This window comes from Fulmarus glacialis, unplaced genomic scaffold (genome assembly GCF_000690835.1).
Source record: "Fulmarus glacialis isolate BGI_N327 unplaced genomic scaffold, ASM69083v1 scaffold13530, whole genome shotgun sequence".
In the NCBI taxonomy this organism is placed as follows: domain Eukaryota; kingdom Metazoa; phylum Chordata; class Aves; order Procellariiformes; family Procellariidae; genus Fulmarus; species Fulmarus glacialis.
Window position 1 is genome coordinate 1 of NW_009187192.1, and position 23,573 is coordinate 23,573.

Genomic DNA, 23,573 nt, shown 5'->3' on the forward strand with positions numbered 1-23,573 from the left:
GACAGCGGGGACTCGGCCACCGCGCCAGCGTCAAGGAGGCACTGAGATGCCACCAGAGAAGTACCTGAATATCCAAACAAGAAATCAGCGTGGCCTCGTGAGACTGGGCTGAGGTGAAAGCTGACTGGTTTTGCTTTACTAACCCTTCCGCTTTCCAGCTAATCTGCGTTCATGCTGGGGCTGGGACATGTCCCTGGGTTTCACCCCATGCCTGAGGCTCCAAAAGTCATGCTTGTAACATCAGTTCGGTATCATACCTGTTTAAAATTGTTTTAAAGTAAAATAGTATTTTTATTAGCAGCATATCCCCTAAATCATGTGCAGGTTTTAAATTACTCAAAGCCAGGAGACACATTCTTAGAATATTCCGGTACTTCCCTGGGGAAAGGGAGACTTTTAATATCATCCCAACTCAAATTAAAGGCATTAGGGACTTCATAAGAAGCAGATTATTTTAGAGCTAGCATTACAACCCAGGCAAGGAGGATGAACTCCTTATTTCACCTGTACCTTATTTACAGAATAACCTGCCGAAACCATTTCTTCCCATTTCCATGCATTTTGTCATTCTTTGGATGAGGAAATATATTTTTTCTTTCTCATCTCTACCCTGTTACCATCCTAGGCACCCCACCCAGTGGGGTGCTGGTGGGAACACCCCCCGCGGCTCCCCCAGCTCTGGAAATGTCAGTCTGGCTGGTTACGATGATTTGCCCGGCTGGTAGGGGAGGACACAGTGTTTTCTGACTGCTTGTGTTTTTCCAGGCCATTTTCTGATCTCTTTCCAAAGACCTTTTCCCTGGTTCAGTTGACAACAGCTGCTGGAAAGCTCCTCCCCAAGGGAGGAGAGAAGACATCATTGATTTTTCAAAAATAACTTCACAACTTTAGAACAAAACAGAATTGGTGCTGCTATCAACTGAGGAAGGGTCTGGAGGTGACAGCCGTTGGTGTGACACCCTAAGGGCTTTGCAGGATCATGTTTACCTGTCGCCTGCCTTGGTGGAGATCCAGTGCTACCTGCAAGCCGTGGCAGTCGGGTCGCTTTCTGCCTCGCATCTGGGAGAGGTGCCAAGCGCCGAGTTGTAAAGGAATCAACACGACCGCGGGGCAGGGGCAACAGGTCGGCACGCAGGAGAAGCAAGTATTAGAAGATCTGGAAATGCCCCTTGCAAGGAGAGAAACCGAGACCCTCTTCCAAGAGCAGCCCCAGACTGGGAACCAGTATTTGGAAGATGCATTGCTTCGGAGTTATTTGAAAACGCACCTTCCTCCCAAGGTCTGATGTGCATGTTTGTGTTTCTGTGTGTACACACTACAGTTCTGGCTAGGTCACTGTTTAAGACTGTGAATTGAACATTTCCTTGATCCCTTTTGTGCCTTCAAGCGTTTAACTGGGGGGAATTTATCAGCATTCTTTAAAACTTGTTTTCTTTGAATCAGTGCAGAGGTGAAAAATACTGCCAGGACATAAACAGAAATAGAAAGTGGCTTAGTGGACTCCAGGGACTGGTCTGGGTGTTGCAACAGGAGTGTTGTTTTGGGATTGTCAGTGTGGGCGTTTGTTGTCTGGTCATCCAGAGAAAGAAATTTCAGAGAAAGGGAAAAAACTAAGGTGCTTCCAAACTCTGCTATGCAAGTCCACTTCTCTCCCCTTGGGAAAGGGGGGCTTTTAAGGAAATTCCTTTCCCAAGGAACAGGGCTCTTCTCAGTGCTCAAGAGGATGCAACGGCCCGTCGGGGTTTGCTCGTTCTCAGCACAGGTCATTGGCTTTTGTGGGTTGATTTTCAGACGGGGAAGGCTCTGTACAGATTGCAGGGGTGCAGAGACGTGGGGTAAGACCCTGAGCTGCGGGTCTCTGTTCTGTGAGGTCCAGTCCTACAGGAACCCCCAGGAGGAGGTGGCTCATCTCACTGTCTGTCGTCTGCCGTCACCCCAAGGACTGCAACTGTTGTCCACTTTTCAAGGACCAGGTCTCATGGAGCAGAGTGTTACTCCTCTCCATTATTTACTCCAGCAGAAGCAATGCAATGACCTGTAAAGCCACTGGGTGAGTAGAGGGGCAGAACCTGACTTTCAGTGACGCTCTCCTGCCACTGCTTGCTCTCCAGGTCTGCGAGGCCTTGTAGAGTGTGGTGGCAGCATTGGGAGCTTGCTTTTGTCACAGCCATCCCGAAGGACAGGAGTGAGGCCTCCCTAAGCACCACTGTGGCCTTCTTGCCAGAACAGAAGACGGGGAAAGGAGGATGCCTTTGGGCAACCACGAAGATCTTGCTCCTAATCCGCACCTTTGGAAGAAGCATGATGCAGATCTCCCAAAGAATAAAAGGATCAGTGCTGTCTTTCACCAAGGCTGAGAGCTACTCCCCACTCCTTCCCTAAAGAGACAAAGCAGCTGCAAAATCTACCAGAGAATCAGCAGCATCTCCCTTACGTTTCTGTGCTTGGTCCCAGCGGGGCAGTGTTGCCTCACCTCTGAGAGAGAGAGCCCAGTCTCTGCTGTCTGCTTTCAAGCAGCACCCGCTTGTCTGCAGCCTAAGAGCTAGCTCTCCATGTGAACACCTTCCTCTCCAGGAGAGCAGCAACAGATGAAGCTTTGTGTGTCCCACTGAAGGAGACACCATGCTGGAGGTTGATTCCTGTTGTGCTATTCACCTGTGTTCAGTGGTGAACACAGAAATTTTCCTGGAATGGAGCGAAAGATTTCTTTCTTTGTTTGAAGGTGATTTCTGGAGAACACGGGAGAAAGTACCTGCTTTTTCTGGGCACCATTGCAGAGAGGTATCTGTTGGTCTTTGATCCCCCTGAAAATATGTCCTTTAATATAAAGAATCATCTGTTTGCACTCTTAACGTGCAATAATTTGCACATTTCCAATATGTTCATCTCTGGGATATCAAAGGACAGATTAGGGTGAATGAGACCACCCAGCAAATGCTGCTAGGTAGCAGCTTTAGCCCCGACCCTGATGGTTTACAGATGCCCACTCCGTATCCTGCTGTACGTTTTCCTGGTGCGCCCAGGCTGTTGTGTGTTACATTCAGCAGTCACAAATGTAGGAGCTCTGGTTTTGTTTTTACCTTGGAAATAAACACATTCAATTGGGCAACACGGTGGTTTGTAAGGCTAAGTGTGTTCAGGGCATGAGCTCACAGGTAGGCAGTCCGGTTTGGGTTTTTTTTAGAAAATGTGGATGCAGTGAAGGGACTGTTGTAGTTTGAGTTCACTGTAGTGTGCTGACCAAGAGACCTATTTGGTAGACTCATATTCTTCTGCCCCCCAAAAAATACCAGGTAAAGATTCAAAGGTCCTTGTGCTTCAGGGATCAGCAAAGTCCATAAACCTTGGATTCTTAGGTTATGCCTCTAAAACAACCTTCAAATTGTTGTCAAGGTACGATAAGCATCAGAGGCATACACCCATCCCAGCTGAGCTCCGCCGACAGCAAACAGGCGTGCAGCCTGAGCTGTACCAGTTACCAGGGCTCTCGTGCATGGTTTTGGCTTGTTTTGTGATTTTTAATGCTGAGCGTTTCATCGTTCACCTGAAGGAAAACTGGCTGGTCTGAGGATGGAGACTTCCAGAGTACTAACTGGACAGCGTGTGTTGGATCCTCATTACACAGGCTGAACAGCAGAGTGATGAAAGAATCATACGGGATGTAGTTTAATGAATAGTCAATACAGGGTGAAGCAGGGAAAGGAAGAAGCGGTGTTTGTATTTCATCAACAGCAAATCAATGTGTTTTATAATTGCACCATTTTGGGTACAGCAACTATGGCATTCATCTCCACAATTGTTACATTGAGGAGGAAATGAGCATCTCTTGAGGGGGTAGAGAACAGCAGAAAATATTCCTCTGATGAAAGATCAGGTGCTTCTGTGACCCTCATTGCAGTCTTGGATGTATTTATGCTAACGAGGGTCCAACAGTGCTAGAGGTTGGGTCCACCTGGCCTAATTTTAATCACCTGTAAGTCAGGTTATTTTAGTCTAGGCAACTTCACTAGGCTTTGGCCACAGACAGTGAAGAGCACTTGCAGAAGGCAATTCCTGTCACCTTAAAACAGGTATCTAAGAGGGCTGGAATGAATCACTCCTCTGCGGGTGCCGGTTTCCCTCCATTAACTATGGACAGACAACTCCGTCCAAGTCAGCCAAGCCTGGCTGAAACGAGGGCACATGAATCCTTATCCAGGAAGCTGGATGCAGGGTGGAAATTCGAATCTAGACACCCTGGGTGCCAGGCTGAAGCTCAGATGATTGCTCCATCCCTCCTTTTCTTATCTGATAGGCAGGTAACTACTGAGCTCAGTGGAAGTTTTCCTATACAGATGAAGGCTTTCCAGTTTTGGCAGCTCTTCCCCTGGCATTCTTGTCCAGCAGTCAATCACAGAGTGGCTGAGGTTGGAAGGACCTCTGGAGATTGTCTTGTCCAACCCCCCTGCTCATGTGCATCTGTGCGATTCTCAGCCCTGATAAAAAAGCTCTTCTGTCTTTTGTAAATCCAGAGATGCTGCCAAAAGTAACTTGAAAAAATGATTTTTTGGGGAAAAAAGAAAAGAGTGACAGCTGAGCACAGCTGTGCCAGTAGAGGCTAAGAGACAAGCTGTCCTGCTGCATTACAGAATGCATGGAAGGGCTAGGTGGCAAGAGACTGCTAGCACCACAGGACAATATGGTCACTCCTTTGCCTTTCCAGCTGGGACTGAGGCTCCTTGCCTTCCAGGGGGTTGCTGAAGGGCTCTTCTTGTTGCTTCACAGGTACTGGAGGAGGTGAATCAGGATCTGGAGAGATTTGGAAACCGCCTGCTAACCAAGATCAAACCTCTAGGATGGGAATGTGAGTTGAACCCCCCTGTGTTTCGGCAGTATGATGCCTGGGGGCAGCGGGTGGATCACATCGTCACCTGCTCGGCCTGGAGGAGGATGAAAGAGGTTGCGGCAGAAGAGGGGCTGATTGCTGAGGCCTATGAGAGAAGATACTCCAACTGGAGGTAACTGGGGGAGAATGGGAATGACTTGGTGCCTTCCTAGTTATTCTTAGCAAGGTATATTCAGCATCTTGTAGGACTGAACTTCTTGTTGTATATTGGGTAACAGAGGATGTATGGGCAAAAGCACACCTACCACTGTACTGAACAGCAGTGTCTGTCCGCTGTAACCTTCCACATCGGCAATGATAATCCGTAACTAATGGCCTATAGTTGTTCATAATACTCCTTGATGTAGCCTTCCTGATTCTGGGGCCTGGCAGTTCCCTGCACTGCTCCAGCTTTACATGCATTTGTTGTAACAGAGCTAAAGGTCTGGGATTTTACTTGCCGTTTCATTGTATTCCAGCCTCTGGACATAGACCCACATTTCTTATTTTTAAAAACTGCACTTAACGTGCACCAGCTGGCAAGCAATGCCTTCCGCCCAGCCTTGCGCTGGCAGGCCCTCTGGGACTGAGAAACTCTGCTGCTCCTCTTCTCCCTAGCTGAAACAGTTTTTGCCCTCTCAGAAATGAGCAGTCTGACTCTCACCTGTTTTGGCTGTATTTTGTTCCTCTCTTCCTCGTCAAGATGTTTTATCCTCCTACTGTTAAACTGCTGCATAACCTGTCTGTTTTCACTCCCTTTCTTTCCTAGCCGTCTGCATCAGGCTGTCAAACTGTACTTATTTTCAAGCTTCTCTGGAGGTTTCAACTGTCCACTGGCCATGACTGATGGGGCAGCCAAAGTCATTGAGGTATGAGCTCAGCTGGACTCTGAGGGCACAGCCCACGTCCTGGCAGCGCTGGTTAGAGGCTGGAGCACTGGCGAAGGAGAGACGAGAGCTGATCTGCCATCTGGCTCTGGGCATGGCCCTTCCTTGCTCTGTGACTCAGCTCTGTCTCCCACTGCTTTTCTCTTTTAATTACGAAGTCTTTGTGCCCAGGCTAGCTTTTGTATTTACTTAGAACACTGTACAAAAAGGCCTTTACTGCACATGAAACCTGGGGCAGTGCAGGTAGTTGGAAAGGTGTCCCGTATGTTTTTACTATGAGATAGTTTGTTTTCCTGTCCCTTGTGTGGAGTAGCAGTTAAATGTATTGGGCCAGATCCATCTGTGAATTAACCAAGTTAGCAAGACCTTCCCAATCGGAAGACTTGCCTCTGCATCTTGGCGATACCCTTTGCACTATGTAACTGGCTCTGTAGGGTAAAGAGAAAAGCTGGCCCTTAAGTAGCTAGCCCTGGGCATTTTAATTCAATAAAAAGAAAAAAAGCATAAGGCAGTTACCTCTTTTCTGCAGCTTTTTGGGCGCTGGTGACATCCAGCATATATGAATGTATGCCGATACCCTGGCACATGTGCTGTTTTGAAAGCTCTCTGTCCAGATGTCTAGCGGTGCAGAAATCCAAGGGGGGTAGGGCTGCTCAGCACTCCTCTTCTTGACACAAGTCTGCACCTTCTGTCTGCACGGTGCTCCAGCAGCCCGTAGGAGCTGGGCAGTTTCACGGACTCTCAGCAGTACGTGCACACTGCAGGGCAGGACGCCCAGTGCCCCGCTCGCCTGCTTGCAGACCGTCCGTTCTGAGCCTAGGACACACCAGTGTTAGTTAAGGGAACTGTCTCATTTCAGCTACTGTGTTATGATCATCTCAGTTTCTTTTCCCTCCCCCAAAACAGTCACTAGGTATTCCTGGATCTCTGAAAAATGCTTTTGACCATCTGACATCCCGTGACCCCAAAAAGTTCTGGACCTCTGGCCAGTGGATGACTGAGCGCAGGGGAGGCTCCGATGTTGGTATGTGTTCTGAGGTGGGAATCAACTGCAGCAGCAGCTAGATGTATTAGCAAGAACTGAGAAAGTGAAGGGTGTGGGGAACTTATAAAGCCAGGCAGCTGGTTTAGGAAACTTCAGCAGAAGTCATCCAAATCCTCTGCAGAGCTCTGCTTTTTAACCAACAAAAGGCCCAACTTCTGTCCACTGATGCATGCAGTACGCACATGCAGGTACAGAGCTGTGTTCCTTGCACAGATAACACACTGATGTCTAGCTCTATAATCAATACCTTGAGCAAGACAGTCAGACCCTTCCCAGCTGGGATTGAGAAAGCATTCTTGGCCTTCAACTTTTATTCCTTGGCTAAGGATAGTAAAAGCACAATGGGCCAGGAAACCTCAGAACTCTGCTGCGGGGACAGAAATGTGGAAAGGGAGTCACCTGCATCTGATGAAGCTGCAGTTGGTTTCCTGGTGGAAGAAGTGAAAGGGTCAGCTGTGGAATGAAAGATGTGCCTCGCTGCAGGACTGCCGATTCCGTAGCACCCTTTCTTGTTCGTGGCCCTGGTAGCTCCTAAAGAAATGGAGGCACGGGATTATACACTGTGGTGCATTCTGCTTACAAAGCACTGCCATTACCAGCTGTCAGCCTGGAGCGATTGCTGGAAAGGCTCGCAGTTAAACAGAGCATATTTCCTTTCTAGTACTTAACTCTGGCTGCACTTCTTATCCATGAAGGAGATTAGCAGCTAATCCATACTCGATCTTGATAGCAAGAGATGACTTAAAGGAGCTGCTGCTTAAACCAAAAATCAGCATTGATTGATACGGAAGTTCCTATAAAGCTAAGATGATCTTCTCCTTTCCTGCAGCTAACGGCACTGAGACAGTGGCCAGAAAGCAGCCAGATGGTACATACCGCCTCTATGGTTTTAAATGGTTCACATCAGCTGCTGATTCCGATGTAACATTAACCCTGGCCAGGGTAGCGGATGCTGAAGGACGAGTAAAACAGGTCTGTTTTGGTGGAACCCGGTGCAGGAGCAGGGGCATTCTTTTACTTCCTTGTTTCATTGTAATGAAATCCTCTTTGTATGCCTTTTTAATGGCCCCAGGGTTCCAGCGGCCTGTCCCTGTTCTTCCTGAAGGTTCGAGATGAGGAGGGGAAGCTGAACAGCATCCAAGTGCAAAGGCTGAAAGACAAGTTGGGCACGCGGCAGATGGCAACAGCAGAGCTATGGCTAGATGGAGCTAAAGCAGAGCTAGTACGTAAGGTTTCACCTTCCTCTTGGGACTGGGCTGGCTTGGCACAGCAGACTACTCATGGGGGTTTTGCCAGTGATACCAACTGAAAAAGTTCTTCTCTTCCACCTCTATGGCAGGCTGTTCACTCCGCAGAACCCTTCACCAACATGGCTGTGTGTGGGACAGAGCTGAGAAGAGTTCAGGAAAAGACAGGAGGGAATTAAAATAAAGAAAAGTCATTTTAGGCTGGTCATTTCCAGTTGCATTGGCCCAGCTGAGGGACAGTTCTGTGTAGCATGCAGGCAGGAACAAGCAGCAGGGACCAGAACTGATCATGCTGACGTGATCTCCAAAGCCACCTCTCTGCTCATGCCACAGACTTGGCTAAAATGAGACAGCCATATTTTAAAGCAAGCAGATCTTTGTGGTGCCTGAAGACAGACAGAGACGGAGTGGACAGCCTATATCTATCTGTCTGTTGATACAACTTTCACTTAGATATGCGTCCACTTCCAAGGCTGTGCGAAAGGCTTACATCAAGCTTTGTTCCTTGATGCTTTCAGATCTCTGCAGAGGGTCGTGGAGTGGCCTCCATCTCCAACATGCTGAACATAACTCGGATCCACAATGTCATTGGTGCAGTAGCTTCCATGAGAAGGTGAAGGCAGCATGGATCCTCCCAGAGCTGAAGGAGCAGCTTAGCAGGACAAGGGGACTTTGCAATGCTCAGCATTGCAGCCGATTGACATCTAATGCCTTTGCAGGCACAGGTCTGGAAGCCAGCAGTGCTGGAGAAGGTTGGCCTGTGGGTGGGTGACCTAGGCTGGTGTGCTACAGCTGAGCAGGGTTCTACCAGTGGGGGTGGCTGGAAGGGAAAGCTCAGAAGTGGAAGGTTGCTGGTCTAACTGCTTTCCCTGGTTATATTCTCTCTAGGATGATCAGTCTGAGCAGGGAGTATGCCCGTAGGCGGGTTGCCTTTGGGAAACTCCTCAAAGACCATCCCCTACACATGCAGACGATAGCCCGGATGGAGGTAAGGCTTCTGGGAGCTGAGCTGAACCTGTTGGCAAGGAAAGAGGGCAGAGATCCTCAGCTGCTAATGAGCACAGCCAGCCTGCCTCTGTGTGCAACAGTCAGATGTAGAAGGCTGTTCCTGCTACACTGAGATATATGCAGCAGAGGAGTTGCCATATTCTAGTGGGATTTGATCTGGCGATAGTCCTAGCTTCTCTGCTGGACTTTAGGTTATCCTAAACAAGAATTACGTGGGAGCTATCCTGAGAGGAGTGCCAAAGTTCGTGCATGCACCTACTATGATATGCCATGACCTCTGAAGTTGGTCATTAGCATCAGAGTCCAAGCATGACACCACAGTCTCCTAAACTGCAGGTAACAGACTCTTGTCCAAGACTGGTACAGCCTCATCTAACTTCCCTGGTAGCTCATGCACCAGGAGATGGGCTGTTCCCAGCAGGCTTGAAGAATTCCTGAGTGGTCACCACGCACTTTAGCTTCTGAGAAGTTTGTCTTCACTGTGTACCTGCACAGTGCTCATCACCACAAGACGCTGAGCTCGAGTACAGCCTCTAAGGCGATAACAGACAATGGAAGAGAGAGCAGCATGAATTGGCATCCTGGCTCTGGGCTTTGGGAGGAATTTCACGTGTGGGCCTTCGCTCACTGCAGAATGTCTCACAGCTTTGCCACAATGCTGAGCTGTAGCTGCTCACTAAATCCACAGGACACAGGTGGCTTCACCCCGCTACTAAAACTTCAAAAAGAAGGCACAGAATTCTCCTCTCATCCATTCAGGCACTACTTCTTTTCTTAAGTGGTGTAACACCAATGCTTGCCCTTGGGCTGCAGTAGGTTCAAGCACATTTTTAAAACAGTAATTAAAAATCCTCCTGCAAGGATTTTTGGGGGGAGAAGGAAAGTGGTCAACATCTGTCAAACGTAACTTAAAGCTCCAGCATCTCATAACCTGTGGCCAGAACTCTACCTCTGAAAGAAAGGCCAGATCCTATACAGTCCCACAGCACATCATTATGCACAGGGGCTACAGAGCTCCATATCCTGATGCTTCCCAAATCACAACTTGCCAGGGAAATAAGTTGCTCAGCAAGAAATCTGTCAAAGACCTTGCAGATCCTGGTGCTCAGAGGTTGACCATCAGATGTGCGGTCTCATGTCCCTTACCCTTGGAAAGGATGGGGATTTGTGACCTGGATGCCGATAGGAGCTTTGATAAGGCTCCGAGTAGGCCTGATGAAACGGCATTGCCCCTTTCCTCATACTCGCAGTGTCCAAGAGGGGCAGCTCCAGACTACCTTCAATATTTCGTGCTTTGTGCCTTGGCTGGTCAGTGGTCTTTGTCTCTGAAGCTGTGCGTCTGCATGAGCAGGGGTGGCATTTTGTCCAGGTCCAAGTATTGTGCATCCCTTCGAGATAGACTCATGGCACCTCAGCAGACCAGGCTGGAATAAGCCTGAGTCAAAGATCCTTGCCAGTGAAGCTCCCCACTTCTCTGCTTGCAGGTGCAGACGCGAGGGGCGTTTCTTCTGCTTATGGAGATCGTTCGTCTGCTTGGACTTGCAGAAACCAATGTGGCAAGTGAGCAAGACCAGCTTCTCTTGAGACTGCTGATACCAGTTGCCAAACTGTACACTGGGAAGCAGGTATGGAACAACCAGTTTGATTAGCCCGGAGCGGGACTGTGTGGCACATTAGCAACCACAGAGCTGGCAAGAGGAGTGATTAACGTGGCCAACGAGAAGGGCAGCGATAGCAGGGGATACCGGCAGTGACCTCTAGCTGCAGGGCCTGCAGCAATTATTGCTCTGCACCGAGGCTGGACTTTGTGGGTAGGAGACTTGTCCCCTTGCTCTCAAGGCCACAGATCAGCTGTCTGACCAGAACAGACAGAGCCGGCACTGTCTGTGAAGTACTCCACACGCCACGGAGGAATGCTGCTGAGGCTGCCCCCAGACCAAGGTTGGGGCACTGAGCCACGGGGAGTATCCTTCCCCTAGTTATGAATAAATAGAAGAGAAGGTGTTAATAGCCTTAACTTAAGGGGTCTGTCCCTCTTCTAACTGCCCTCAGCTTAAATACACAGAAGCTTACACACCATAGGCAAGTAGAAGGTAAAGACTCTCCTGAAATAGAAACACGTACTCCCATGTACCAAGCAAAGCACAGGTTTATCCTTACCTAGAGAGGACTGTATTGAGACAGACTCTGCCTGGATCTTCTCCCAAGGTCTGACTGCTCCTGCAGGTCCTCTCTCAGGGTTACTCAGTCTTCATTCCCCAGGCTGCTCCTCCTGCATATAATGAGCAGCCTGCCTCAGCAAATCAGTGGGATCCAGTCAGTCCCATCCCAGCAGGAGCTGCTGTGTGACGTTAGAGGTTTCTGGCCGCTCTTTCCCCTTGTGCAATGTGGATCATGTCAGCTCTCTGCATTTTGCAGGCTTCTGCTGTTGTTGTTGAGGCAATGGAGAGTTTTGGAGGACAAGGTTACATGGAGGATACAGGCTTGCCAGTCATAGTCCGTGATACTCTGGTAAGAAAGCAGCAGCAGAAGCTCCTGTGCATCACCTAGTTTCCTGCTAAAGATGCACTCAAGGGAGAACGCAGTCCTCCCCAAGCTCACTCCAGGTGTGGCAGCTCTTTTCTTAAAAAGCTGACCCCAGTCATCACCAGGGAGGAGATGTGATTTGTTCCTGGTGCTGGTGTTTCCTAGCTCAGTAACAGAGCTGGGCTCCTAGCTCTCATCACCACTGCTCCTTTCCACTTGTGGTGAGGCAAGACATCTCTGGAGATTTCCTTGATATCCCTTAGCTCTGCCCCATGTCTTTGTTTCCTCATGTTCCCCTTTCTTTATTGCAGTTGCTCCAAAAGGCTCCTTCATGCTTTTCCACTTCTACCCCACAGGTGCTGTCCATATGGGAGGGAACAACAAATATCAGTCTCTTCTACCCCACAGGTACTGTCCATATGGGAGGGAACAACAAATATCCTGTCACTTGATGTGCTGCGATCCCTCACAAAGAGTCAAGGACAGGTGATGGCTGTGTTCTTCTCCACAGTGCAGGTGAGCCCACATCAAAAGCACCTGATTTGCCCACCTTGGCAGAGTCTTATTTGGTGTTATGCTCCTAGCTGAGACCAAACTGACAAGTATTCAGAAGGTGTCTTACAATTCTACTCTTTAAACAGCACTTACAAAAGCAGAATGCAGGCAGTGCTCATTTTGGGATCCTTGTGTGCTGCAAAAAAAGGCAGATACTTCAATCTCAGAAGTGAAGAGTTTTGCATTGTCAGAGTTCCTCATGACAGGTACCAATATAAGTACATTTTTAATGTGAGAGAGTCACCTTCCTGAATCCAAAATAATTTTGTGGTTTTGTTTCTTAACTGGAAAAATACCACAAGACTGCTGAATATTAAACCTTCACTAGGGCTACCTACTGCATTATGGCTTTCTATTTTTATTCCCACTGAAAAGATGGAAAGAGCCAAAGGAATTCCATTGCTGCCTCTTTAGATTTGCTGTTCTCTGGCTTTACCTACAGGCTGCTCTTTTAAAGGTGCTCAGATGATAGCCAGTCACAGAGAGTTCAAAGCAGGTCAGAATTTCATGAAGGTAAATAAGCATCAGGTGGCTTGATATGTCCCGTAAAGGGAGACAGGAACCAGCCTGAAAGGCATGATCAGCATATCAGAGGGTATTCTCTCAGAGATTAGATTATTAATCCAGAGAGAACAATCCAGATTAGCCCAGATACAGTGAGGGAATCCTGAGCATCTGGAGTGCTGGATTTGACTATGCGTAGCCTTGACTTTCTCATCCAGACCCCATGAAAAGGGAAAGGCCTGGGTCACTGCACTCCCTGCAGGATTGACAACTGGATAGGTCTTTCAAAAACACACGAGCAAGAGCCTGACTCCTCACCAGTGGCTGCACCTGGCAACTTCTGTTGCATTTCAAACCCCCAACTCAGCTGTATTCTGTACAGAGCACCTCTCTGACCTCCAGAGATGAGTGTCTTCTTGCCATCCTCTCGGACAACTTTTGATAAAGGAAAAACACCTCAAACAATTTGACTACCAAACAAGAAACCCAAATCTGCTCATAAACAGGACTGAGCACACCTGCTAATTAAAAAGCCAACCGGTCCAGCTGTTGATAAAAAGCAGCTCAGTCTGACACTGGAGGTAATGGAGTGGAAAAGGAAAGCAGCGGGTGGTAGGCTCTAACAATAACTTGGAAACAAGCCTGCCTCCACAGGTTTACACTTACGCTAATTTAAACGAATACCCCACAAAGGTGCCATCCTGCAGTCCTTGGAGCACCTCACTGGCGTAGCTGAGAGGGCCCCTCCAGCTTCTTTACACCTGGATAATCAGAGAAGCATTAAAGAACACAGCAATGTGATTCAGAGTAGGTACCTGCACAGCAGTAACACCAAGTATTGAGATTTATTAATTAACAAGCTTATCATTGCTCTTGCACTTCCACAAATCACGCTGTACATGAGACTGGAGGGTGAACAAGCGAGCACTGACTTTAAAGGTCTCCAAATTCCAGTAAGTGCCATTGCATTTGCTGTTCATGTCACACTGAGGCTGCCTCCGTGTCCACGTTCTGGATGTAATAGATCATACTTGGCAAATTTAACCTGGACGTGCCAGAAAGCTTTTACTTTATGCCTTCGGCAGCCAGGCACTGGAAAGGCAGACTGGGAAGTATTTGTGCAGAGTGCCTCTGCAGCATCAGGCAGGGACATGCTGAGTTTCTACACCAGAATCAGGGTTTCACTCACAGGTGATAAACAACCTCTTTTTGAGCTCCAGGTGTCCAAATTCTTTTGGTCTCTGGGAGTCTGGCTCATTTTGAAACACCCTTCCCATTCCCATCTACTGAGGAAATCATTTAGCCTTTCATAAAGGGATTTTTACTGCTCCAATCCATTTCCTTTTTATTGATGCACACAAAACTAGTACAATTGATTTTATGTTTGTTAAGGTTCTCAGTTTGCAGGGTTTGTGCCCAGTGACAGGCTGCTTTGGAGAAAGCAGCATTAGTACTTTGTTAGTACAGCATAGCACTTTGTTCTCTGAAGGTCATATCTCAGGATAACTTCCCCCCCGCCACCTATTTTTGCTTTTATCCTGTGTCAGTTGCCTCTACTGATGGTGGAATACCTAACGCTGATGGTGCTGTGGTCTAGGAGCAGGAACCCAATGTCGTAATTATCCTCAGGAAAAGGGAAATACAGAGAAATTCCTCATCCTTGCACAATGTGATTACGAGAAGCTGAATTTTTAGGGTTCTTGATACACAGGCAAGTTTGTTACAAACCACCCTGTCCAGAGGTAATTAGTCTGCAGAGGCTCAGGAGAACACCTGGGGAGAAGAGCAAGTGTGAGAGACAGTCCTGGATTCCAGCTCAGCCGTGGTGGCAGTTTCATGTGGATACTGCACAGGGGCAGTCATTTTGTGTTATACTAAAAATTTACTAGCTGGAATTTTGAGCCAGAGCACTGGGTGTACTTTAGAATTCAATTACAATCTGAAAAGTGACTCTAAAATGGCACTGGGGAATTATTTGATTATTGCATTTTGGTCACTTTAGGTTAAATTTGGTCACATCCCAGTACAGTTGTTTCTGAATGCCAGTCCTGCAAGCATCTTGCAGAGCTCAGAATCAATGTCTTATGCAGCAAGAATGACTGCGTAGGGCTGAAACTCTAGCTATAAATCAGACATACAATCGAAGACACGTGATAGTGTTTTCAGGTCCTTAGCAGACCATAACCACAATTTTAACACAGCAGGAAATAAATCTAGGTTATTAAAGTGAGACTACATATTTGCTTGAAGCATTAATATGAGACTTCTGCTCCTAGTCCTGTTTTGGATGTTCTTCCTGTTGCTGTATTTTTAAATACTCATGATTTACCTTTTAAGTAAAAACCATTCTGAGAATCTTGCCTGGTAGCTAGTGAGAGCAAACAAATGAGTGGCATCTTAAAATTCCTCAGTAAAAACCGAAGGAATCAGAAACATTGGAGCTCTAAAGCTCTTTTGCTCTCTGATGATTTCAGTCAGAAAAGAACCGTACAACTGGCACAGCGATGCCATGAGTGCGTGCCTCCCCTCAGTTACACCCTCCAGGAACTGGAGCAGATCAACATGCAGGAGAGAAAACGGGAGCTGCTTCTGCCTCGAGCATCATCCCTGAAGCAGCTCTCCAGCCTCTCGCTCTCAAATGCAGAGGAGGATGTGGAAAAACCCAGCTTGATCTTTCAGAAGATTCAGTGCTTTTGGTTAGGAAAAGAATGAGCGTAATCTGAAAAAAAAAAAAGTGTAAATTATTCAAGAGCAAAGAGAATACAATGTCTTTTTTTTCCCCCTAAGGTTGAAATGATGCTTTTATATTCCTGGTCCATACTGCCCAGGTCTTTAAACCTTAAAAAGCAAGGCAGCATAGGATGTAGCTGTTCGTACCCCAGCTGTTAGCACGAGGGTGCTGGTAGAAGCGCATATGTCGTCTCTGTGCTTGGCCTGTGTGACGCTGGCTTCCACCCAAGCTGCTGGGAATATGTTTATGCCTTTGGGGTCTTTGATCCTTGTTAGCAACAAGCTCCAAGCTACTTTTAAAACATCTTATTAGCATTCTGTGGGATTCGAGGGTTCTTTGGACTTTGTCTTGGCACTAGACCTAACCGCTTTAATGATGATGTTTTTGTATTTGTTCAGTGTATGCTGTGAGTATTTATGTACCGCTTTGCCTAGAGCACAGAATAGCATCCATTGAGGATTGTGTTTTTCTTGTATTAATAGTCAGAAAATACAGGGCAGTGGTTAGGCAGAAGGTGTCATGCACAGACATACTGCAGAAAACCAAACTGGGTTCAGCTTGTGCAGTCCGGAGTCCTACTGTGCAAATAAGCTGTATTTTCATAGAATTTGCACATACTAGCAAGAGGAACTGCATGATCGCTTAAGCACCGAAAGCCTCAAAAACATAAAAAATGAGTTCTGCACAGCAGATACTTACAGGCTTTAGCTTCACAAATAACCTGCAAATGAGACTAATTAACAAAAAGCACCTCTTACCACCTGCTACGCTATTTAAATATGTAACGGTTCCTTTTTGTGATTCTGTCCGAAGTAATCCTTTAGTTCTACTGCAGAGAGACAGGTTTGAATACTGTAAAGATGGTACCGCAGCACGCGAGGCTCCTGGGCTGAGCCCGCCGATGAAGGCAGGGCCAGCCCTGAACGCCGGCAGCTTGGGCAGGTGCCTGGGGCGGCTGAACGGTCGTGGCCTACTTCGCTGCAGCAGAGCCCAGCTGCAGGTGCTGCGGGGCGGGATGCAGGGTCTGGAGGTCGGTGACGGCTGCGTGGGCGAGAGCTGGCAGCTTCTCTGTGTGTGTGACTTCAGGGGGACCGAGCTGTCACCCCAGCCCAGCAGCTCCAAGGCACGTTCTTCTCGTTCGATCCCTTGTAAGAGGGAATAACACAGGAAACACAGATTAAAGGCTAGCCTCTGCCGCTCACATGCAAGCAGCTGTGGGCATGCCATGTCAAAAGAGCAACTCTTTTAGACTCTCTCGGCAGAGTATCGCTTGTGCTTTCAAAAGAGATTTGGGACACTGGAGAAACAGCAGCTTAGCTCAACCATGGGGAGCTTTTAGGTGGTGCTTTTAGGCAGAGTTAAATGCCTGACGTCCATCAGAAGAGAGCTGCTCTGGTCCTGGGGCCTTTCCCGCTGGCACAACTTGCAGAGAAAAGCTGCTTTAAATCCGAGTTTTCCTGCCTGGACACAGCTCTAGCATCTTTGTGGAAGTAAAAATATAAACCCAGGAGAATTAGAACCTGATACATGTATGCAGTTAGAGAGAATTGGGGATGTGATCTGGTCCTCACGTGCAGCTAGAAAGCCAGCACGGAAACAGCAACACGCTGGGTCTGGCTCACAGGAATTCTCCGTCCTCAAGGCAAGGCTGCGAGTTTCCTTTTGGCAATGTCCCCTTTCCTGCTGCCACGCGGTGCTCTGGCTGCTTTTCCTACGGCAGCACGAGTTACAGCCACCTTGATTTATGTTGTTTGTTAGTAGCTGCTGGGTGTGCTCAGGATTTCACCAGCCCTGTTTCCTTGCAGAAGGTAAATACGCTGTAATTTTTCCTGCAATTGTCGTCTTTGCAGAAAAAACTGGAGCTGGCTTCGAGCACTGCAAAACTGGAATCTGCCGTGAAGCAAATGCGGAATGCCATCAGCAGTCTTGCGCAGTTCCTGCAAGCAGCTGGTTCAAAGGGGGCAGTGACCATGGAGCTAGCAGCAAGAGACTTCTCCTACACCCTAGCAAGGATCTATGCAGGTAGCGGGAAAGATAGAAACGATGGATTTCAGACCAGGAAAGGGCTAGGAATCAGTCCCAGAATGGCCTTCTGGGTAAAGGGTGGAGTTTTAAAGAAGGCTCAGTCCCCATCTTCTTTCAAACTGAGGCAGCTCAGCCTGGCAAGTGCTGTTGAGAAGTAACCACCACCCACTTTTCACGAGCCCTTGCTGTTTTGGCTGGAGCCCAGGAACACTGATGTCTCCTACTCTTCCACAGGAGCTCTTTTAATTGAACACGCAGCTCGGCCTGATGCTTTCTCCACAGACATCTCTGCTGCTCGAAGGTAAGCAAAAACCTCCTCTAACCTTGACTGTTTTAGATGATTCTTGTGCAATGCAGCAGACTTTGCTCTGCCTCGCCGAACGATCTGACCCCCTGCCGTGGTGAGACCCAAACTCATCACAGATGGAGACAAACAGCATTCTGGGTTGGTTGCTGTCAACATCATGGCTTTTCCCTGCCACAGGGAATCTCCGTTCTAGCAGTGATGAGAGGGATCCAAACTGGGCAGACCTGAAGTTGAAACCAGCACTGTCTGCGTAACGGGGACCGGACAAACTGTTTGCATTCTCTGTTCAGGTGGTGCAAGCAGGAGCTGTGCCCTGTGGCCACGGAGTTGGAGAACAGCAGCTACGAGGCTAAGGAAGCGCTCGTGGACAGCGCGCTGGTGTACGAGGGCAGCCCTGCCTGCGGCAGCAGGCTGTGACTCACCAGAGGCAACTGGGAAGTCCAGCCCCCAGGGGAAACAGAAGGTGGGTTGCAATTCAAAAAAAATCCAAAAATCCTCAGCCAGCCGTGAATTACAGGCGTGGTGGGGACATGCCACCAGGGGCCAGACCAAATCCTTTTGGAGTAACCCCCAACTGCGCCACCTGCCCCAGCCTGAAATCCACTGCTTTTGCGTCGAGTTATTTGCTAACGCAGACACAGCCACTAAGATTCAGTCCAAGATGCTGGAATGTTCTTACCGTGTTTCAGGCAAAGACTAAGTGATCAAATCCAGATAATGACTTGAAGCAGCAGCTCTTCAAGTGTTCTTTTTAAAGAAAAGCAACCAAAATCAAACTGAAAAATTATTTGAAGCTGCTTAAATACAGAAAAACACCATTTTTCCCTGTTCGCCTTCTTGCTTTCCGGTGCTACACATGGTCTTCCACCCTGGCACCTGCCAGGGATGGGGTTTTCTTCCAGGGCCACCTCTTACGCCCTCCGAGGCTGTAAGGATGGTACATCCCTTCATACCAACAGCCTCCACGGGAACTGCTGCGCTGGGCTCAGGACCCCCCAGCTCAGCGGCTGATCTTGGCAACTCGTTGGGTAAAACAAAAGGTTTTGTAACCCAAACTTTCCATTTTCCTAGCAGCTGATCTTGGCAACTTGTTGGGTAAAACAAAAGGCTTTGTAACCCAAACTTTCCATTTTCCTAGCCAAGGCTATTGTTAAGCAAGGTAGTCACAGGGCACTGCTTAGTCTAGCTCATGCTTTTCATTTTTCCTTTTACGTTCTACTTGTCTCAAACAAGCTTTGCTTTTACTTTAAGTTGACCTGGAGCAGAAGCTTTAGCTTCATGCATATGGTTGGGTGCCTTGTCCCTGCTAGATCTGCTAACTCAGCTCCACAGTCAGCCGAGATGGGCAAGAAAAATGTTCTCAACCTACTGCATTTCAAACATGGGACGCAGTAAATTGCGATTTGCAGCTCCATAAATGGTCAGCATCAACATCAGCACCGCTGTGCACAGCTGTTCTGTAACAGCTTAGGGGAGGAGGTAATTTCAATTACATCACTCAAATTACATCAAAACTGTAGAAGTTGGTACCAAAATTAAAGAAAAAAATTAATTTTCTTCATTTTTCTTTTCCTTTTTGCTTTTTTTATTCTCTATGACCTCCAGAAAGCTTATTCATTCCCTATGCATGTCCCCTAATGATGCTGCAATTCATACTGACATAAATTCTGACGTAAGTTTTAGACTGAAATCCAGTAATCCTCCACCAAAGCAAACACCTAAATATTGATTGCGTGCTTCTCTTCACCCTCAGCCTGTCAGTCTACCTGCTTGCTTTTACCCTGATGACTAGAAGTTTTTAATTAAAAAGTTGCTAATGACGGAAGAAAAATAATAATAGAGCAAAGACAGCTGGAATATATAGCTGCGAAGTGCCACAGCAGCTAGGCTATCGAGGGGGAAGAGAGGAAAGGAGCTGTTTGCTGAGCACAAGTTGTCCAACATTTCACTGAGGCCAAAGCCCGCAGGAGGACCCAGGAGGACCCAAGTGACCAAACGCTGCCTCCAGGGAGGAGCCGAGTGGTCCCGGGGGAGCAATCCCTGTGGAACATGGCGAGGAAGGCTCTGTTCCAGCGCGGGGATCACAGGGCTGAGCCAAGCAGAGCTTCCCTCAAATCACACAAATACCATTTAGCCAGACCCAGCACCGAAGAGCTTTCCACTGCAGCATTTCTCTGTGTCCTTTACATGTGCTTTTAGGTGAATAAATAAATTGGGTCTGAAAAATCTCCTACATCACTGCGGTTTTTTGGTATCAAAGGTCTTACAGGTGTCAAAGCACAGAAACCTGTCGTGCTGTGTAAAACCCAGGAGACTGGGAAAGTGAGAGAACAACATGTGGCTCTAACCTGAATGATGACAGCAGCAAAGTCCATCCATTTGCACATGGGAATGGCAGAAGGCTCTGACAGCATGTGATGAACGCAGCACAGAACGAAAGTCATCACATTTAAGCGGTGTTAGAATTGTTTGCAGAGCTGCTGATAAACCATTGGGATCCTCCGTTCTCGCTAAATGCTCATCTCCAAAGCACGGGGCTTTGGCGAGCAGCGGTGCCTTCCACGCTCACTGCCAGCCTGGGATTTCACAGCACCTCTTCTTACGTATTTTACATGTTTTTTTGAATACTGGGATTACTTTTTCCTAATGTATGAGCTATAATTTGCCTAAAAATAAGCCCCGCAAACTGGGAGCCCTGCAGATGCACCAATACAGAAAACACAAGGGACTGTAACATTGTCACTGTGTAGGAAAATGACAAATTTATTAAGATCTAAATATTCACTCTGAGGCTACAGCAGAATAAATGCTGTTACAAACAAATAAGCACTAGGGTCTAACACTTTATACTGCTGCTAAACAGCTCTCTGCTCTCATAGGTTTGCATGTTTTAAAACATTTAATGTTCTTGAAGTAATTAATCAAGACTTCAGATGTCATTTTAATACAAATTCCACCAAAAAAAATGTACAATCAAATGCATCACCTGTTGCCACTGCAAGGTAAAAATCATTTAATAACATAACTATGGGAAATCGGTTTAAAAAACATATTTGTTAAATAGTAAGATAAAACTTTAGCAGCATTTAAAAAATTTGAAAGTCCAAAGAATATGGTAATCTTAAATCCCAAAATGCAACAATCCGAGCTCCAACGCCTGTATTACGTGTGCAGAATGAAGGGGTGGGAATTTATTACTCCTCTGCCCAGGAAACAGCACATCTATATGGCGTCAGGACAGTAAGACAGACAAACGCTTGTACAGACGTGGCTGCATTAAAAGGTTACGTTTCTCTTTCTGCATCCTTGCCTAGTGCTGGTGGATTTCCTCTTTAACAAAAAAAATGGAGCTGAATTGTTAAAAAAGAAACTTCACGCTGCCTGGGCTTGGTCTGGGCTGCCTCCTCAGCCCTGCCCTGCTCCTCCAGCAGCACGTCTGTCTGTGAAGGTACCGAGCTGCCCCAGGAGAATCGCTGGTCTGTCCTTCAGAGAAAAAAACACCTGGAGCAAACGCAGCGCCTGGCAGCGCAGACTGTACCGCTGTGCGGTGCAGAGGCTGCATCGCTCACCTTCCTCATGACTCAAAAAAGAGCCTAAATTGTTGCTTTTGCTTTTTAACCAAGAAAGGTAATTCCATGGAACTCAAGCCAGTTCCAAGCGATGCCAGCGATGGAATCTAGCCAAGGGCAGCTCTAAGGACTACATAAAACCTGATCCAGATCCTGCACCTGAGCAAACGTCACAGAGATGGCCTTCACTCAGCACTGTCTGAGCACCTCCTTCCAGCACAGCCCAGTAAAACGCCATCTGAGTGACTCTGGACACAGTTTTCTCAAAACCTCATGCTGAGTAATTCAGGATCTACTAGAGGGACAATTATAAACTAACTATAAAATATCTGCACGCCCCCATCTGTTAAATGAGCTCTGAATCTGCTCAGCTTTCCTGCACGTGGCTGTTGCCCTTTGCAGCCTCATAACAGCTCAAAAGCCTCTCCTAGTGCGGGCTCCATCCCACACCGACAGCCGTTCCTGGGTAGCGGAGTGGTTCCCGACACCTTCTTCCCCTCCACCACCAAAGAGCCTTTGGTTTTCCATCCGACATGCTGCCGCCAAACCATACCTCACCCGTACAATTAAGCTGTGATCAACTAACTGCTGCCTCGCCTGTAAGATCACTGCTGCTGAACGGCTCCTGTGCCACCACACCGCAGTACTTGTGCCACCTCCACCGGCAAGGAGAGGCTGGGCTTGCTGCTGTCCTACCTGGGGACGAGAGGGGCCTTCAGTTCTCAAAGACTGTCTTGTTCCTCAGCCGCTAACGCTATTTGCGAGACTCCCGATAAGCCGTACAAATCGCCTTTGCATAAGGAGATTGTTTTACAGCATGTAAGACAGCACTAAAGCTGCATATTGCGATAGTAGCACTGCTCTCCTTTCAGGCTCTTGTGCTGTTTGAGAGCTGTAACAGAAGAAAAGAGGAAAGGATGTTCGTTAGGAAGAATTGATCAGCGGGAAATGAGCTTCTACGCAATGCCAGCCATGTGCTCCTCTAGCAAAGCTGCCAGGCCATTGATGCCCCTGACGTGAAGCCCTTCTGCACAATAATGGCTTCACACTACGTGGAAGTTAAAAAGTTCTCTAACACCCTCCGACAGTGGCAGATGAAATCCCCGGGGTTTTGCTCAGCATTTCTGAAGCAGAGAACATCCACGCAGTGCAGTGTCCAGGGCCGGGAGTGCTGGTGTGCCCATAACTTCTACAGCCGCTGCGATACAGAGTAATGAGTTACTGAAAAAGCACTTAGAAGTAACTCAAGTATGAAAGGAGGCATATAAAATCAAATTCTGGTGTGTAATTGAAAACCTGCTGTTCCTTTCCATGTTCTTGATAGTGCAAAACATTATATATGCTTTTCTTTTTTATTCTTGAAGCTGTAAATACTACCACCAGCTGTGATCACAGCTCTGCCCAGAACCTGCAGTTTTATTTGATTAAATAAATACCGTGAGATTATAAAGCAGTTGTGCACAACATCTTGTGATTAAACAGGCCTGTCCCAAAATAACTCACAGTTGCTCAAGGAGCTCTTCAGTTGCCCTGAGAATTCAGGGCAAATCCTCTCTCTCCACTTCAAATATGTAAGAAAAGAAATAACTGGCGGAGTATGAGCTTATGTGACAGGAGTGCATGCAGCCAGGCAGCTGAAACGAGCAAGCAGTCCTAGGAAAATGAGAATAATTGGACCCTTGTGCAGGAGACTTTTGCAGGACAAACAGCAGTTGAGTGTTCCACCTTCTGTGAAAAGATTAAAAGACATTAAACCTGAGTGAGTTTGGTTTGTTCCCAAAGAGCCACGGCTCCACCATCCAGCATTGAGAATAAGGCAGAAAGTGTGCAAATGAGAACCGAGCTCCGATCTCCCCACCACGCTGCCACTGCGGCGAGTGCCGGCGCTTGCTCACTGCAGGAAGAGAGACGTTGAGCTTCCCTTTCCAAACGTCACTGAAAGCAGGGTGAATTCCCTGGCGGCCTGGGCTGCTCCTACATTTGGGCTAACGTCATCGGATCAACACTTTAAAAATATGATGGTCGGTTAAGGGGAAAGAGAAAAAGGTACCGAGGAAGATGAGACTCTTGCAGAGCTCTCCAGCCTCAGCAAACCGTGCTGATTGTACTGACAGTACCTGGTGGTACATCTGGTTTGTGTCTTCTCCCCCTCCCTGGGACTCTCGCACCAGGAAAACCAAGCTTAATATTTTTTCTTCTAAGTTTAGGAGCAACAGTTTGTTGTTCCTTGCAAAGACACACAGTGGAAAAGAAAGCAAGAGGAGGCCCTGCTGCAGCCTCCTTTTTCAAAGGCCTTGGTGTTTCT

General features: G+C 47.6%; 1 protein-coding gene across 1 annotated transcript; it reads left to right on the plus strand.

Moving 5' to 3' along the window:
• Nucleotides 1-979: 979 nt before the first annotated feature.
• LOC104074233 lies at nucleotides 980-18,116 on the plus strand. Its single transcript, XM_009574294.1, has 14 exons — nucleotides 980-1,279; nucleotides 4,765-4,997; nucleotides 5,634-5,733; nucleotides 6,658-6,775; nucleotides 7,626-7,768; nucleotides 7,869-8,018; nucleotides 8,562-8,656; nucleotides 8,932-9,031; nucleotides 10,536-10,676; nucleotides 11,470-11,562; nucleotides 11,986-12,093; nucleotides 17,218-17,389; nucleotides 17,627-17,693; nucleotides 17,990-18,116. The coding sequence occupies exons 1-14, from the start codon at nucleotides 980-982 to the stop codon at nucleotides 18,114-18,116; spliced, it is 1,947 nt and encodes a 648-aa protein (XP_009572589.1).
• Nucleotides 18,117-23,573: the final 5,457 nt, after the last annotated feature.

Excerpts from the sequence above, each read along its gene's own strand:
- LOC104074233 (XM_009574294.1), top strand. The coding sequence starts at position 980 with ATGTTTACCTGTCGCCTGCCTTGGTGGAGATCCAGTGCTACCTGCAAG. Across the intron at positions 8,019-8,561 it reads ATGGAGCTAAAGCAGAGCTA|ATCTCTGCAGAGGGTCGTGG; the intron begins GTACGTAAGGTT and ends TGATGCTTTCAG. Across the intron at positions 12,094-17,217 it reads TGTTCTTCTCCACAGTGCAG|AAAAAACTGGAGCTGGCTTC; the intron begins GTGAGCCCACAT and ends TCGTCTTTGCAG.